Genomic DNA, 13,751 nt, shown 5'->3' with positions numbered 1-13,751 from the left:
ACACGGCACCGGCCTAACTACGACTGCGATATGAAACACGGTCCGGTGACGTCATAGAAGTTGGACGCCGCACGATTGGTCGCGTCGGGTGGTGTGGTGCACCGCCCATAACCCCACTGCGCTCTCGCCCTTCCTTGGTGGGAGACTACGTCACGAATGTCACAGGTGTGAAGTTATGCGCGCTATTCGTGGTGGCGTGTACATATAGGAGCGCGACCATCACGTGTATATATGGTATGTGTATATATGTATACATATTTACCTAGAAACGTGTGCGACTTCGCATAAAGGGGCCAGCTGTGTCGGATATATATATATGTGCAATGCCAGTGCAAATAAATATCTTCGCTTCCGCAGTTAAACGTTCTCATGTCGAATGCGTGTATCCAAATATTCGTGTGTCGCAAACCGGAGTGTCCTGTTGACAGTTCGGCAGCTGTGTTGACATGTGTAGAAGATTGAGGTTAGAATGTAAACAACGAATTACAGAATGTTGAACCGACGATTGGAAAGCTAGTTTTATACTCTGTAATTAATCGTTGTGACGCACAAATGCTCAAATATGATTCAATATTCAATACGAAAGTGCCTAATTTCAGAAACTGAGGCCGGGTCGTACCAAACGAATAGTAAGCTAATGATGAATTCGACTGAATGTACTAGCACTGTACGTATCAGTATACTCCAAAGCCAGTATATCGTGTAGTCCGTTCTCATATTTAAAGTCGTCTCAAGCTCACCTCCAAACGTTCCACAATGAAACGATTTATGCAGCATCTAAACTTAAGGCGATCTTAAAAATATAAGAGCAAACTATAAATGTAAAAACGAATTATGATACCGACTTTAGAGTTTATCTTGGTGCGCACTAGTGCATCCAGTCGGATTCGCTACAATAGTTAAGTCATATGTCTATTTTTGTTTTTCCTTCAAAATAAACAAAGACAGATGATTTAATTGTTAACTTACCGCTTGGTTAGTACAACCGGGCCTAAGGCGAATTTGTGTTCCTTCTAGACGACTTCTTGCACAGAAAAGTAAAGCGGGAGTATCGGAGTGCAAAAGTTGCAAGTGAGAAATGGAGCAGTCTCTCGGTGTTGAATGTGTTACCTGTTCGCTCCGCGAGATGTCAGCACAGTGATGTCTTCTTGGGCGCTGATGTCACGTCGGAAACTCGCCGGACATATCGACCGAGCGAACGAGCAGCGTTGCGTTTGGTCGATACAGACCGATGACCATCGGCGTAAGCGCGTAAACGCGAAAAACACGGGAGCGATGACGGAGCGGATGCGTAGCCACCTGAAGCAAAAAGTGTTCGTGTTCTCGCACTGGTGACTAAGCGACGTTGGTGGGAGATAAGTGGATCCAAGAGTCAAATCGCCCGTCGAGTTCCACGTACCGAGGGACGAGTAGGAAGAGGAAGTGGACGAAGAGGAGTCGTGATTGTACGCCTCTCGACAGAGACATCACGAGAGTGTCGTGCGAAAGGTCAACCTCGCCGGTGACTCGACTGTGTGCGTGTGTGTATGTGTGTGAGTGCGTGTGTGTATGTGTGTGAGTGCGTGTGTGCGTACGTGCGTGAGTGATATGCCGGCACCCCACTACCTGGTGCACAACAGCGCTGTCCACCCTTTGAAACTAACCCTCTGCCTCGCGCCCCTTGGCTGAAGTCGAGCACGTCGTCGTCGTCGTCGTCGTCATCGTCGTCATCGTTGTCGTCGTTGTGTTGTTGTTGTTGCGTCGTCGTCGTCCGCTATGTGTATGCATTGACAGCGCATCACGCCGTCAGCAAGGTGAACAGATCTCTTCTTTTTCTTGCATGCATATGTATATATATACACGAAGCGATTTATTTTCGGTGCGCGTCACTCTAGAGATCGATCAGTGGTGTGGAAGACAAACGGTCGGTTTCTCCGTCTCAGAGGAAAAAGGAGCGTGTCGAGGACGAACTCCGGGGGTGAGCCTCGCATTGAGTCGATCCTCTTAATTTCGTGAATGAGAGAAGGAAGAGGTGGAATTTTTATTTTTTATATTCATAAATTTCCCAAGTTGATAAGGAAAGAAATTTAGTGATCAGTTTTTATTAATTTTTTTGGTATACATAATCTGTACTTCAAGAAAAAACTGATTGGCAATTAGTAGTTAAAGAGTACGCTGCTATTTTGATAATTATAACTGAGATGTATCTTGTATGAATGGCACAATGAAATAAACAAAATGCATGTCACTTAAATATATATCTTGAGAAAAAATGCTACGATTCAAGAAAATTGGTTTTTGCAGACTTTGAAAAGTATGAAAAGTATAGAAGTTGCAAAGTTTAATGGAAATATAATTTTAATTTTTGAAAACAATATTAATTCTTAGGAATTTGTTCATTTATTTAATTGGAAAATATGGAAAAATTAAATAAGTACGTACATATATAATAAGTATTAAGTAAAAATATAATCAAATTTAACTCTTTACTTGAATCCTTTGTTTCTTTCTATAAATTAAGAGTCATTTGAATTAACTTTAATGCTTAATTAACGTTAATTAATATTTATGAAAATTTATAAATATACATGAATTTCATATCTAAATAAATTTACAATATATATGTAAATGCATGTAATTCATCTAGACATTTTATTTTGCAAAATGACTTATATTGTTTCTTCCAACTATATATACTCTTGCATCTTCTATCCTTAAAATACCATAAGATGTAAAATCGTGTTAGCAGATAATAGATCAAAAAAGATAAATTAGCGGAGCTTGCAAAAGAAATAATGGAAATCTAAGCGCTGAACGCGCGCGTTCTTTTGGTGCACATTAAATACAAAAGATACAGACGCAAAAACGGATCTATTATATCCTTGACAGCATGCCGCATCGATGGTGCGATTTAGCGTGATTTATATACCTCGTGACGTACAACATCGGCATCTAACTCGAATACGAAATCGCGACTCGACTTTGACTCGATACGCCCAGGATTTCATAGCATGCACAACGTATATAGCTATATTTATGTATATAGCATACATATCAGATAGATTAGCTAAGCAGGACAATCAAAATTTGAGGTCCACACATATACAGATCTCAGTACTTACAAAATTAAATAAAAATTTTGACATATATTGGGACTTTGATCTGACTGTATCAATTAATAAGAATCGTCTGGAAAAGCTACGGTGATTTCGCCTTCAGCTTTAATTGCGCGACAAATCTTTCGTTATATCTGACTAACATTTACTTCATTGATGCAAATGCCAATGCAACTGACACTCTTCCATCGGTTGCAGCATGTATGCCCTGCAGATGCAGACCGCTTGCCAGGGCGAGGGCACTGGCGAGTCTGACGATCCCAGCAGCCTTCATCAGGAACCAACGCGACCTGCTACACAGGACTGCAGTTCGTTTGACATCGTCAGAGCTACGCAGGTAACATTCATGACTGAATCAAATGCCTAAAGAAATCTCTGTGATCTGCTTCGATACTTTAAGACTGAATGGAACTTGCGTGCTTGCAGTATGGAGCATTGGATCGAGTGACGGAATTGGTGGAAGCTGGCGCCGATGTGAACCAGCCAGATTCCGAAACTGTGACGCTGCTACACTGGGCGGCGATAAATAATCGCAAAGACATCGTTAAATATCTCATCGCGAAGGGAGCTGTCGTTGATGCAATCGGTGGCGAATTAGCCTCTACACCTTTGCATTGGGCCACAAGGTCTCAGCGCGATTTAATAATAATAATAATAATTTTATTGTGCACCAATAATGCTGCACGCATTATAAAAGAAAGAAAAAATAATGCGATGCAAATACATGTAACAAAACAATCAACAGATAAAGCAATAGCATTAAAATTGCTACTTAAGTGATGTCGCTGTTATTATTCGATAAACTGAACGATTTTAGTAGAGACAAGAAAATTCCAAACTATCTCTAACCTACATTGAAATTTCTCTTAGATGTAAATTTAAGATAATTTGAAGACCTAGCTTTTCAATTGTGCTTTCAGACAGGGCCATCTTTCTACGGTTGTGATATTGATGAGAGCTGGTGCTGATCCAACTTTGAGGGATTCAGAGGGTTTCTCATGTATACATCTCGCGGCGCAGTTTGGACACACGGCCATTGTAGCCTACCTGGTGGCAAAAGGCGTGAATCCAAACATGCCAGACAGAAGTGCCATGACGCCGCTCATGTGGAGCGCTTATAAAGTCAATAGGTAGAGTAGAGTGTAGCGAGTTATTGATACACCATGCATAGCGGTTCCTCTTATTAGAATGACATTATATTAGTTACTTTAAAGTCTTTCTTTTTACAGTCTAGATCCAACGCGACTGTTGTTGACTCTAGGTGCGTCACACTCACTCACCGACAACCTACACGGTAATACGGCTTTACACTGGGCCATTATAGCGAAAAACAACACAGCGATATCTATCCTAGTGCAACATGGGGCATCGTTGGACTTGCCCAATTTTCAAAGCGAAACACCGATGACGCTATTGGGTCCGCACATCGGCGCCGCGTGGCTTGGTCAAAAAATCAGTCATGAGATTAAAGAAAAGCAAGGTCGCACGAGAACATGGTGTAGAGATAAGGTAACTATATCGTGTGTGTGTGCGTGCGTGCGTACGTGTGTGTGTGCGTGCGTGCGTGCGTGCGTGCGTGCGTGCGTGCGTGTGTGTGCGTGTGCGTGTGTATATGCTGATGTCGTGAGTTATAAATCGGAACATAATATCGCTGAGGATTGTGATTTAACCAAAATTTTCCATATTGTATTTATGTTTTCATTTTAATGACTTAGGCTTGTACTATATTGAAAAATTTATTTTCCCTGAAAGGTAATAAAATAATTAAGAAGTGACTTTGTTTTCTAACTGACATACTTCTTAAGAACTTAAAATCAAAATGTAAATTTATTTCTCAATTTCTTTTCTATTGATGCCTTTCTGTGTTGCAGAGGATCCGTTGGTATTGCATGGTCAGTACACCATTTATAGCCTTTTATGTGGTCGGTATGGTACTACAGGGCGGATGGGATTATTTAATAAAACTAGGTGCCTTTATCACCCTTTACGTAGCGGTGTATCTAATGAACCATTTCGTATTCGACGAACGCTTATTCCACATTCTACCAATGTCGATTTATTTGGCCACCAAGGTAAGAATCAAGTCCAACGTATTTCAGATAATCGAGAACGTACTCGCGCACAATTAGTTTTACGATAAGCTGTTATGTACAAGATAAGTAACACGCTGTCGATAAAACGATAAGCTTGAAAGGCTGTAGTTTTAAATGTATAAAATGATACCGTGAGCATCAAATATAATCCCCAGCAGTAGAACAAGATTTATGTATTCAATTTGCAACTGATACTTGCATATCCACCGTAATATCGCAATATTAATATTTTTATAAACACTATTTGCATACGATAATTGTTATCAGCAAATACATCTTCAGACGAGATAAGCTATATTGAGAAGTACAATAACAACTTGTACATTGTCAATATCGTCGTAAATATATTTGAATGAAACGTACTCGTAAATGCGCTAAAAAGTTAGCGAATGCTTATATTGTAGAGTATTTTAAAATTTGACACAAAAATAAAACTTACTGTCAAATCTATGGGAAAATTTGTTGCTAGAGTTACAAGCGCAATTTATAGACAATTTTACATATAAATTTAACAGGTTTTACTATAAATTACATTCAAGAACACGTTATACTAATGATAAGTTATACACTAATTTTAGATGTGGATATACGTCACATGGATATTCTGGTTGGGAATCCATGCAGCTTGGTATTTGTGGTTATTATTAGTTGGTGGATCCGTTCCACTCTGGATATGCTTTTTACAGTCTTGGCGGGGTGATCCCGGAGTTATCACGGCTACTCATGAGGACAAATTAAATGTACTTTCTGTTATTTCTATGGCATATAATTCTTTGTATATTTAGAGCTTATAGTATCTTTATTATTGAGAAAGTACATGCGAAAATAATTACTATATCTATATTTGCAGACGATTATCGAGTTAGCCGAGTCAGGTGGTTTCGAGCCACAATGGTTCTGCAGTAGTTGTTTGGTTAGGCGACCTATGAGATCTAAACATTGCTCTACATGTGACCGTTGCGTAGCGCGATTCGATCATCATTGTCCTTGGGTCAATAATTGCATCGGTAAGTACATGTTAAATATCACAATGAGTCCGTTCTGCGAGGAGACTATGACCGTACGATTTGTACAAGACAAAATAATTATTTAATTTTATTGTATGATTTTCAGGTGCGCATAATCATAAGTATTTCCTTGGATTTCTGGCGTCTTTGCTGGGTCTGTGTATCGTTATTTTATCTGCTAGTGTACAGTATTGGCAGTTTGAGTGTTGGTCAAACTTAACGAACGGGCATAGTGCGGACAACTATTTGGTAGCCGCGGCTACATGTGATGCATGGGTAATGTGGGTGGCTGCTAACACGTCTCTCCATTCCTTCTGGGTTGGAACTTTATTAGCGTGCCAATGTTATCAGGTATGACATCTTATATGTTTTATAAATCATTATTATTATAAGCAAAGGAAGAATTTTCTAACTGACAAAATAATATTGTACATATCGCGATCGTTTCATTTTTCTTTTTAGTGTATGTTACAGCGGAAGCACGAGATCAATTTTCGCGTGTTGATTGTTTTTCGGGCTTTGAATATGAACGATCGTGACGAGAGATATTCCTTGTTAATCGTGAAAATCACAATTATAGGGAGTACGATATATTGTGGAAATAAACTGTAGAGATAATTCTAAGAAATGACCGTAATATGTTTAGAGTTTCTTTAAAAAGTCAAAATTCCAGCATCGAGCAACAATAATGTCTTATTAAGGATCTAATCATCCAGGATTACAATCATGATTGCGGAGTGTAATTATTTTTTTCATCAACAGATTATGGTCTTGGGCATGACTACGAACGAACGTATGAATGCCGGCCGCTACAAACACTTCAAACAAGGAAACCCATTCCATCGTGGCGCCTTGCAAAACGCCGCTGACTTTTGTAACTTCAGTTTCTGCGGTGTGAAAGCGAAACCGAGCTCGGACTGGCTACACAGCTTTGATCTCAAACAGAGCATCGAGAAATTACCTTTGCTCGCGCAGAAGGATAATTTTCAGTACGTTTAGAATTTTGTAAAGAATAAACTATCGTGGATATATCACTTTTTATCGCCAGCCGTGAGAAGCTAAAATGTACACACATACACTTATATATAACACACATACACTTTTCGCACGCGCAAATACAGCATATCACATATACCTGATGTACTTTTTTGGGCCACCAAAGAGCCGCGAATATATAAATGACTTCCCGTACGTAAGGCAGTAATTAACAAAGATTTCGCTCGCATACTCTAAATAGCTCTACTATACAAAGTCGCTAGATAATCATTTTTCAACTCGCACGTTTCGGAAAACTATTGTTTCTCGCTAATGTGCACATATTCCATTTATACCCTAAAAATATCGACGAGCGACCGAACAATTCGCACAAGTATTTCATTCGAAAAGTTTACTTCTACCAAATGTTTTAAATCCATCTATAAGTAAAAAAATAAAATGCTTATTAAAATTTTATTAAAAATTAACAAACTAATAATTAGCAACAATATTTGATCATGTATCAACTGATTTCACAATAATAATAGTCAGTTATATGACAGCTAACTGACCAACAACTTCGATTATATAATAACAATGAACTATTAGTTGACAATATTAGCTAATTCAGAGTATCCTATTGTTCCTAGTGTATTTCGGAACAGTTATAAGCAATTCATGAGTACTTATAAAAACATATAATCGCATTTTTCTTTTTTTAAATTGAAAACTGGAAGTAAACATCTCAATTTCCTGATTACTTAACGAAGTAATATAATTTGTCAGATTAATCGTCTCGGTTGCGTATAATAGTTTTTACATATCTAGCATTAAAATTCCTTTAAGTGAAATTAAGAATATTTAATTAAGTGAAATTTAGAATATTGTTAATGGATAATAATCTTTTTTTCTTAAAGTTCCTGGTTTTTTTGCCATTATTATTAGTAACGTTAGAAGTAAGGAAATACAGCTCAAAATTCTTATAAAATATGGTGAAACAAAAGCATATATTTATAAAATAACGCGATCTATTAAATAAATTTGTACAATATTCCGAAAATTCTCTTTTTACTCTGATAATAAGTAATTGTACGGACAAATAACCGTAAAATTAAGAGGATATGTAACGTATTTTTGAAATACAAAATAGAGAAGATAAATAAGAAAAGTTTTTGGAACATCTTGTGAATCTATTTAATCGATTGCAAGTGTCATTTTATGGACATTTTATATATTTTTGTATCGCCGTATTTTGCAAGAGTTTTATACTATATTTTCTGATTTCTGACATTAATCAAGATGATTGCGACGAGATACCGGGAAATTTAATCACGTGTTGTAAATAATTGTAACAATAATTTGTCTTGATTTGCGTTCCCCCTTTCACTGATCATTCCATTCTTTTAATATTACGATCCATAGGTGGTAATTTGACGATATCTCGAACACATTCAGGACGCAAATGCACTTAGAATCAGAAAGTATATATTCAACTAATAGATTAATAGGCTAAAGCTGATTTATATTATACTTACATGTACATACACACACGTACACACACAGACACATTTAATTACATATAATTCAGCCTACAAGTTTACCATTGTTCAATTATTTTGCCGTTGTTATGTAGTAAAATGATGGGATGATAAAATGTCTATTCTTATCTATACGAGTATTCGAGAAATATTGACGACGCACTTATTCTTGATGAATTCTTACAATTCGCAATGGTAAAGGATATAATTAAATAAATCAACATATAAAAAATGCAAAGGAATAATTTAAATTTCTTTGATACATGAAACAAGCAATTAAATATGCAAATAATGCAAAGATTAAGATTCGTATATAAAGCGCGAATATGAGATAAATAAGAATAATGTGGCCTACATGATATTGCTATAAATATATAAACTATGTGAATTAGAACGTATAAGAAAATCAAACACTGCGCGATAGTATACGCAAAAAACTACACGCAAAAAACTACATAACAGTTGTTTACATTGTTTATTCTATTGTTCGTATTTGTAAGAGACTTTACCTGATTTAAGTGCCATGTTGTGCTTCTTGAAATGCATTTACTCAATTTTACAGATTTCTGTTAAAGATTAATTACTCTTTGTATCAGTTACGTTTACGATTACTATTATGTTTAAAATTTAATATTCATAGTAACAATGCGATCACAAAGCGATATTGCAAATTATTTTAATATTTCTAAGGATTGTTATATATAGCTTATAATATATCAAGCATATCTCGTCGAGAATGTTTATATCACAAAAATATCGCTTTTTATATGTTAAGCAAAGAGAGTTAAAAAGAGAGTTAAATAGAACATCGTTGAAGCAACAAAGAAATTATTTAATGCCGCAAATTGTAACAAGTATAGCACTCTGTTCATACTATAACACTTTAACTTTAAACTTCTGATGTAATTCTTCCAAATTGTGTGTACAAATTATCGTGATGGAAATTACCGCTTGAACATTCCAGAATTAATAGTAGCGTTTTATAACGATAACGTAAAATGTTAATTCTTGTATTTCGAATATCTACGAACTTCTCGTCGAATCGTTCGGTTTTGAAAATTCAATGGATTTCCGCTTGTTGTATCATTACGATGTTTCAATCTCGATTTTTATGACAGCGTACTACACAGCCGATCAAAATCAAGTGTTCGATCGAGTCGATAAAAAATTAAATACTTGCGGAATATGATTTTGTTTTATGTGTGTTTAACGTATACATATATATATATATATATATATATATATATATATATATATATATATACTTTATTAGAACTTTTCTACGCAGGAACGATTATATTACTTGTCGAAAGTAATATCATTTTTTTCCGACGAAAGGACATGTCGTGTCTCATTCGACGAGATTGAAAGCGTTATCAAAATACATATTGTTACACATTAATGCATTTTGATACATTACTAATCCAAAGCAGTGCGAGAACTTCTTGTCTCTTCTAATTACGGTAAATTCGTGCTTCGATGACTATCCAGTCGCTTTATGAACGCTATGTGTATCTTATTCGTCTGTAAATAGTAATGTGTGTGTGTGTATCAGCTTTAGTTAAACGTCGAGTCTAACTTAAGAATTTTATATGATTTAAACGACCATCTTCGAGATTAATCGTCGAATCGACACGTGTTTTTGACTCTTGGTTCGATTTGCTATTTGTATTAATACGAATTCATATGAATTCATACGAATTTCCACACCTGACAAATTCTTGTACAGAACGAATGAGGAACACTCGTGTACAAAATGTTGAAACATACAGATAGTTTTAATATAGATACACTTGAGGTGACAATTACGATTATCGCAAGAAGTAAAAAGAGAGAAGTGAAACACAAAAGTGAATACTCTATGTCAATGTTGTTAGAGCAATGTGAAATACGTGTATAAATATTATATAAATTTAGCAATATGAAAGAGATGAAATCGATTGTATAGTAAATATCGATTTTGCATTACATGTAATTTGTGCGTTTGCCTGTCGAAAGGTTTCCCGCGCGTAAATTGGACGTGCGGAACCGTGCGACTTTTGCGTAATTTTATTTCTCGATCTAGTCCAATTGAGATTAGTAACCGGCATAACATAGCACTGATGTATTTTAACGATTGTGAGAATGATCTATGACTGTGTTGTGATTCTTATATGGGAGGAAGTTTAATCGTCGAAATAGGCTGTATTATCTCGACCTCTCTTGTATGTATTACACGATATAAATAATGATATACGGCCCTTTTGAAAACGAATTCAGCGCGAAACAGCAGATAAGAAGTCTCTTATCGCAACTTTCACATATATTATGAAACTAACAACACCAAACACACGTTCGGTCACTTGGTGATCCTTCTCAATGGTTTATAAACACCAAACGGTTAAAATCAAAGTCCAAATCTACACATAAATTATATCCAGATGCAATACAACACATGCATATAAATAAAACCTTGTATGAACCTTTAGTAGCGATTGATGGTGTTTCCGTTGTGGTATCCCATCGAACAATGTGTCCTGGTGGTAAATTAGTGTGACAACTACAGGATGAATTTTACCACCAACATATTTTTTAGGCTGGCGAATGCAACCGTGGAGTCTTTCCAATAAAAATCAACTAACAGTAACATTACATCAATTAATTTCCCACTTAATAATATAATTATTACATAACATAAGTTATATTGCACTTACATTGTTCAGTGGGAAATTATAATATTAATGTTATGTTATTAATAGTGGGCGTTTGTTGAATTCGTTGTCATTTGCACAACGATCTGTGAATTGTAATTATTTTACGATGCAGTAACGCTTGCAGGAATCGAATAAAATTAAATATAATTGGCACTTGTAAGTGAATACCTAAACACATATCGATGGGAGACAATAATTAACACTGATTATGATAACTAATGCGCTTAATAAATTGTTACATATCGCAACGGCTACTTATATCTTAATAGTAGCAAGTGAGCAATGTGTGCAAACATATATACATACATACACACATTGATACATAGCGTGTCTGAATAAACAAGCAAAGCTTATTATTATAAATATTGTAATAATAGGCCATAAAAATTGGCCAATAATTAGCCATTTTGTGCATTAATAACATTCTTTACACTTGATATGCAACATTTTGGATACAAATCTTATGATAAGCTGACTCTTCATCTAGTATTTTTACGTTATCCCAATTAAAATTATGATTACATCATGGATAAAATACATATTGCTTCAAGAAATGCTAGGCAATCCTGCTTTATGCACCTTAATGATTTATATATATATATATATATATATATATATATATATATATATATATATATATATGTTTTGTATATATGTGTATTTTTATTTATGTGTATGTATTTTATCTGGACATCATAATGTTTTACATTTGGACTTCCATTTTAATTGTTTATGAAGGGAGTCATTGGATGAAGACTAAAACAATTATTGTTATTTATTATGCAATCTGTGAGAATTGTGCATATATTCCTGAATGACACAATGCATCCTAGAAACATCTTGGATATGCCCAAAACATCTGGAGAGTGTCCAAAATATCCTGAGCATATTCGAGATGACCTCAGAACATTTTATGCTATCTGAGTTAATAACTTGCGGTAGTACTTCTATTTAACATTCCTCTCTGGTTTCGATTCTTGTTAGAAGTCGTAAAATCGTTAGATTGCTAAGCAAGCGAAAAAACAATTCGACAAAAGAATAATAATACATTTTTACATGAAGAATAGATAGACGTATCAGCGTCAAAGATATACATATACATAACACACGCATAAGCACATTTCTATCATTATTTATTAAGCTTCATATAAGCGAGATAATTTACTTCTATAAGATTGTAACAAAAATATTATATATTATGAGAAAAATGAATTCCAAAGTATACAACTGTAATTTACCACGCAACACTTATCATTACTGTGATTTGCGAGATAATTTGCGGAAAAGGAAATCTATATAACACATACATACAAAGTCATTAAATGTACGAATTGCTGTTAAATTTTTGACAAATTATAACATAATGTATACACGATAATGGTGTACCATTTACTAGACGATAATTGTCCTACTTTATTTCCAATCTTGATGTAAGTAAAAAGTATAACTAACTCGTATCTACTTAGTTCGCGAAGAAAACTTTTAAAAGAGACATGAAGGAAGGGAGAAAGATATATACACACACACGTGGGCCATTTTACGGGACCCACCCAAATTTCTCCATAGGTAATCCAGATATAAAAAAATATTTAAGACAAAACTTGTTCAGGACAATGGGGATCATTTTTCTCAATAAATGAATTTGACCTTGAGGTCAAATTTCAAGGTCATTGGGGGTCATAGTGATTTTTTTAAAATGAGACCGCCTACTTTTGATATCGGATTCGAAGAGAGCGGGAAATTTTACGTCAAAAATGATATTTTTAAATTTTTTATTTTGACCTTTAGAAGGTTAAATCAAGGTTTTAAAAGCGCTCAGAAGCTGTTTGTTTAAATGCGATTATCTTACTTTTAGCATTACCCAGAAACAACGACGTGGACGTAGTAAGTTCTGTTTCCTTTGGGATGCTTGATTATCGTGAGTCCCCTTGCCTCTCACGTTTAGGGTGCTTGTTTACCGTGAGTCCCCTTGTCTCTCACGTTTGGGATGCTTGTTTACCGTGAGTCCCCTTGCCTCTCACTATACAATTACATAATCAACCACGAAGCAAATGTTCAAGGTTGCCTTCATTGGCTTCAGGGCAGAAATTTAACAGCTTCTGAGCGCTTTTAAAACCTTGATTTGACCTTCTGAAAGACAAAATAAAAAATTTAAAAATATCATTTCTGACGTAAAATTTCCCGCTCTTTTCGAATCCTGTGTCAAAAGTAGGCGGTCCCATTTAAAAAAATCACTGACCTCCAAATGACCTTGACATTTTACCTCAAGGTCAAATTCATTTATTGAGAAAGATGACCCCCATTGTCCTGAACAAGTTTTGTCTTAACTATTTTTCTATATCTGGCTTAC

The 13,751-nt window shown here is 35.5% G+C and overlaps 1 protein-coding gene across 5 annotated transcripts; it reads left to right on the top strand.

The window, feature by feature from the left end:
• Nucleotides 1-111: 111 nt before the first annotated feature.
• Nucleotides 112-12,776, top strand: LOC116844349 (palmitoyltransferase Hip14). Of its 5 annotated transcripts, none has more exons than XM_032815768.1 (12): nucleotides 435-629; nucleotides 1,018-1,793; nucleotides 1,875-1,957; nucleotides 3,294-3,432; nucleotides 3,522-3,721; nucleotides 4,016-4,225; nucleotides 4,310-4,604; nucleotides 4,967-5,167; nucleotides 5,767-5,928; nucleotides 6,039-6,195; nucleotides 6,302-6,546; nucleotides 6,958-12,776. In XM_032815768.1, the coding sequence occupies exons 4-12, from the start codon at nucleotides 3,295-3,297 to the stop codon at nucleotides 7,192-7,194; spliced, it is 1,845 nt and encodes a 614-aa protein (XP_032671659.1). In that variant the 5' UTR covers nucleotides 435-629; nucleotides 1,018-1,793; nucleotides 1,875-1,957; nucleotide 3,294; the 3' UTR covers nucleotides 7,195-12,776. The 5 variants fall into 5 exon arrangements, with proteins under 5 accessions (XP_032671660.1, XP_032671659.1, XP_032671658.1 ...); XM_032815767.1 differs by having other exon boundaries at nucleotides 1,875-2,011; XM_032815770.1 differs by lacking the exon at nucleotides 1,875-1,957 and having other exon boundaries at nucleotides 4,325-4,604.
• The last annotated feature ends 975 nt before the right edge of the window (nucleotides 12,777-13,751 follow it).

Source organism: Odontomachus brunneus, unplaced genomic scaffold, assembly GCF_010583005.1.
Source record: "Odontomachus brunneus isolate Ranch 3 - 2012 unplaced genomic scaffold, Obru_v1 Obru_scaffold_041, whole genome shotgun sequence".
Taxonomy (NCBI): domain Eukaryota; kingdom Metazoa; phylum Arthropoda; class Insecta; order Hymenoptera; family Formicidae; genus Odontomachus; species Odontomachus brunneus.
Note: the sequence above shows the minus strand (reverse complement) of the source record. Positions and strands in the feature narration are given on the sequence as shown.

Coding starts and splice junctions, on each gene's coding strand:
- LOC116844349 (XM_032815769.1), top strand. CDS start 3,295: ATGTATGCCCTGCAGATGCAGACCGCTTGCCAGGGCGAGGGCACTGGC. Junction 3,722..4,015: donor CCTTTGCATTGGGCCACAAG/GTCTCAGCGCGA, acceptor TTGTGCTTTCAG/ACAGGGCCATCTTTCTACGG. Junction 6,547..6,957: donor TAGCGTGCCAATGTTATCAG/GTATGACATCTT, acceptor TTTCATCAACAG/ATTATGGTCTTGGGCATGAC.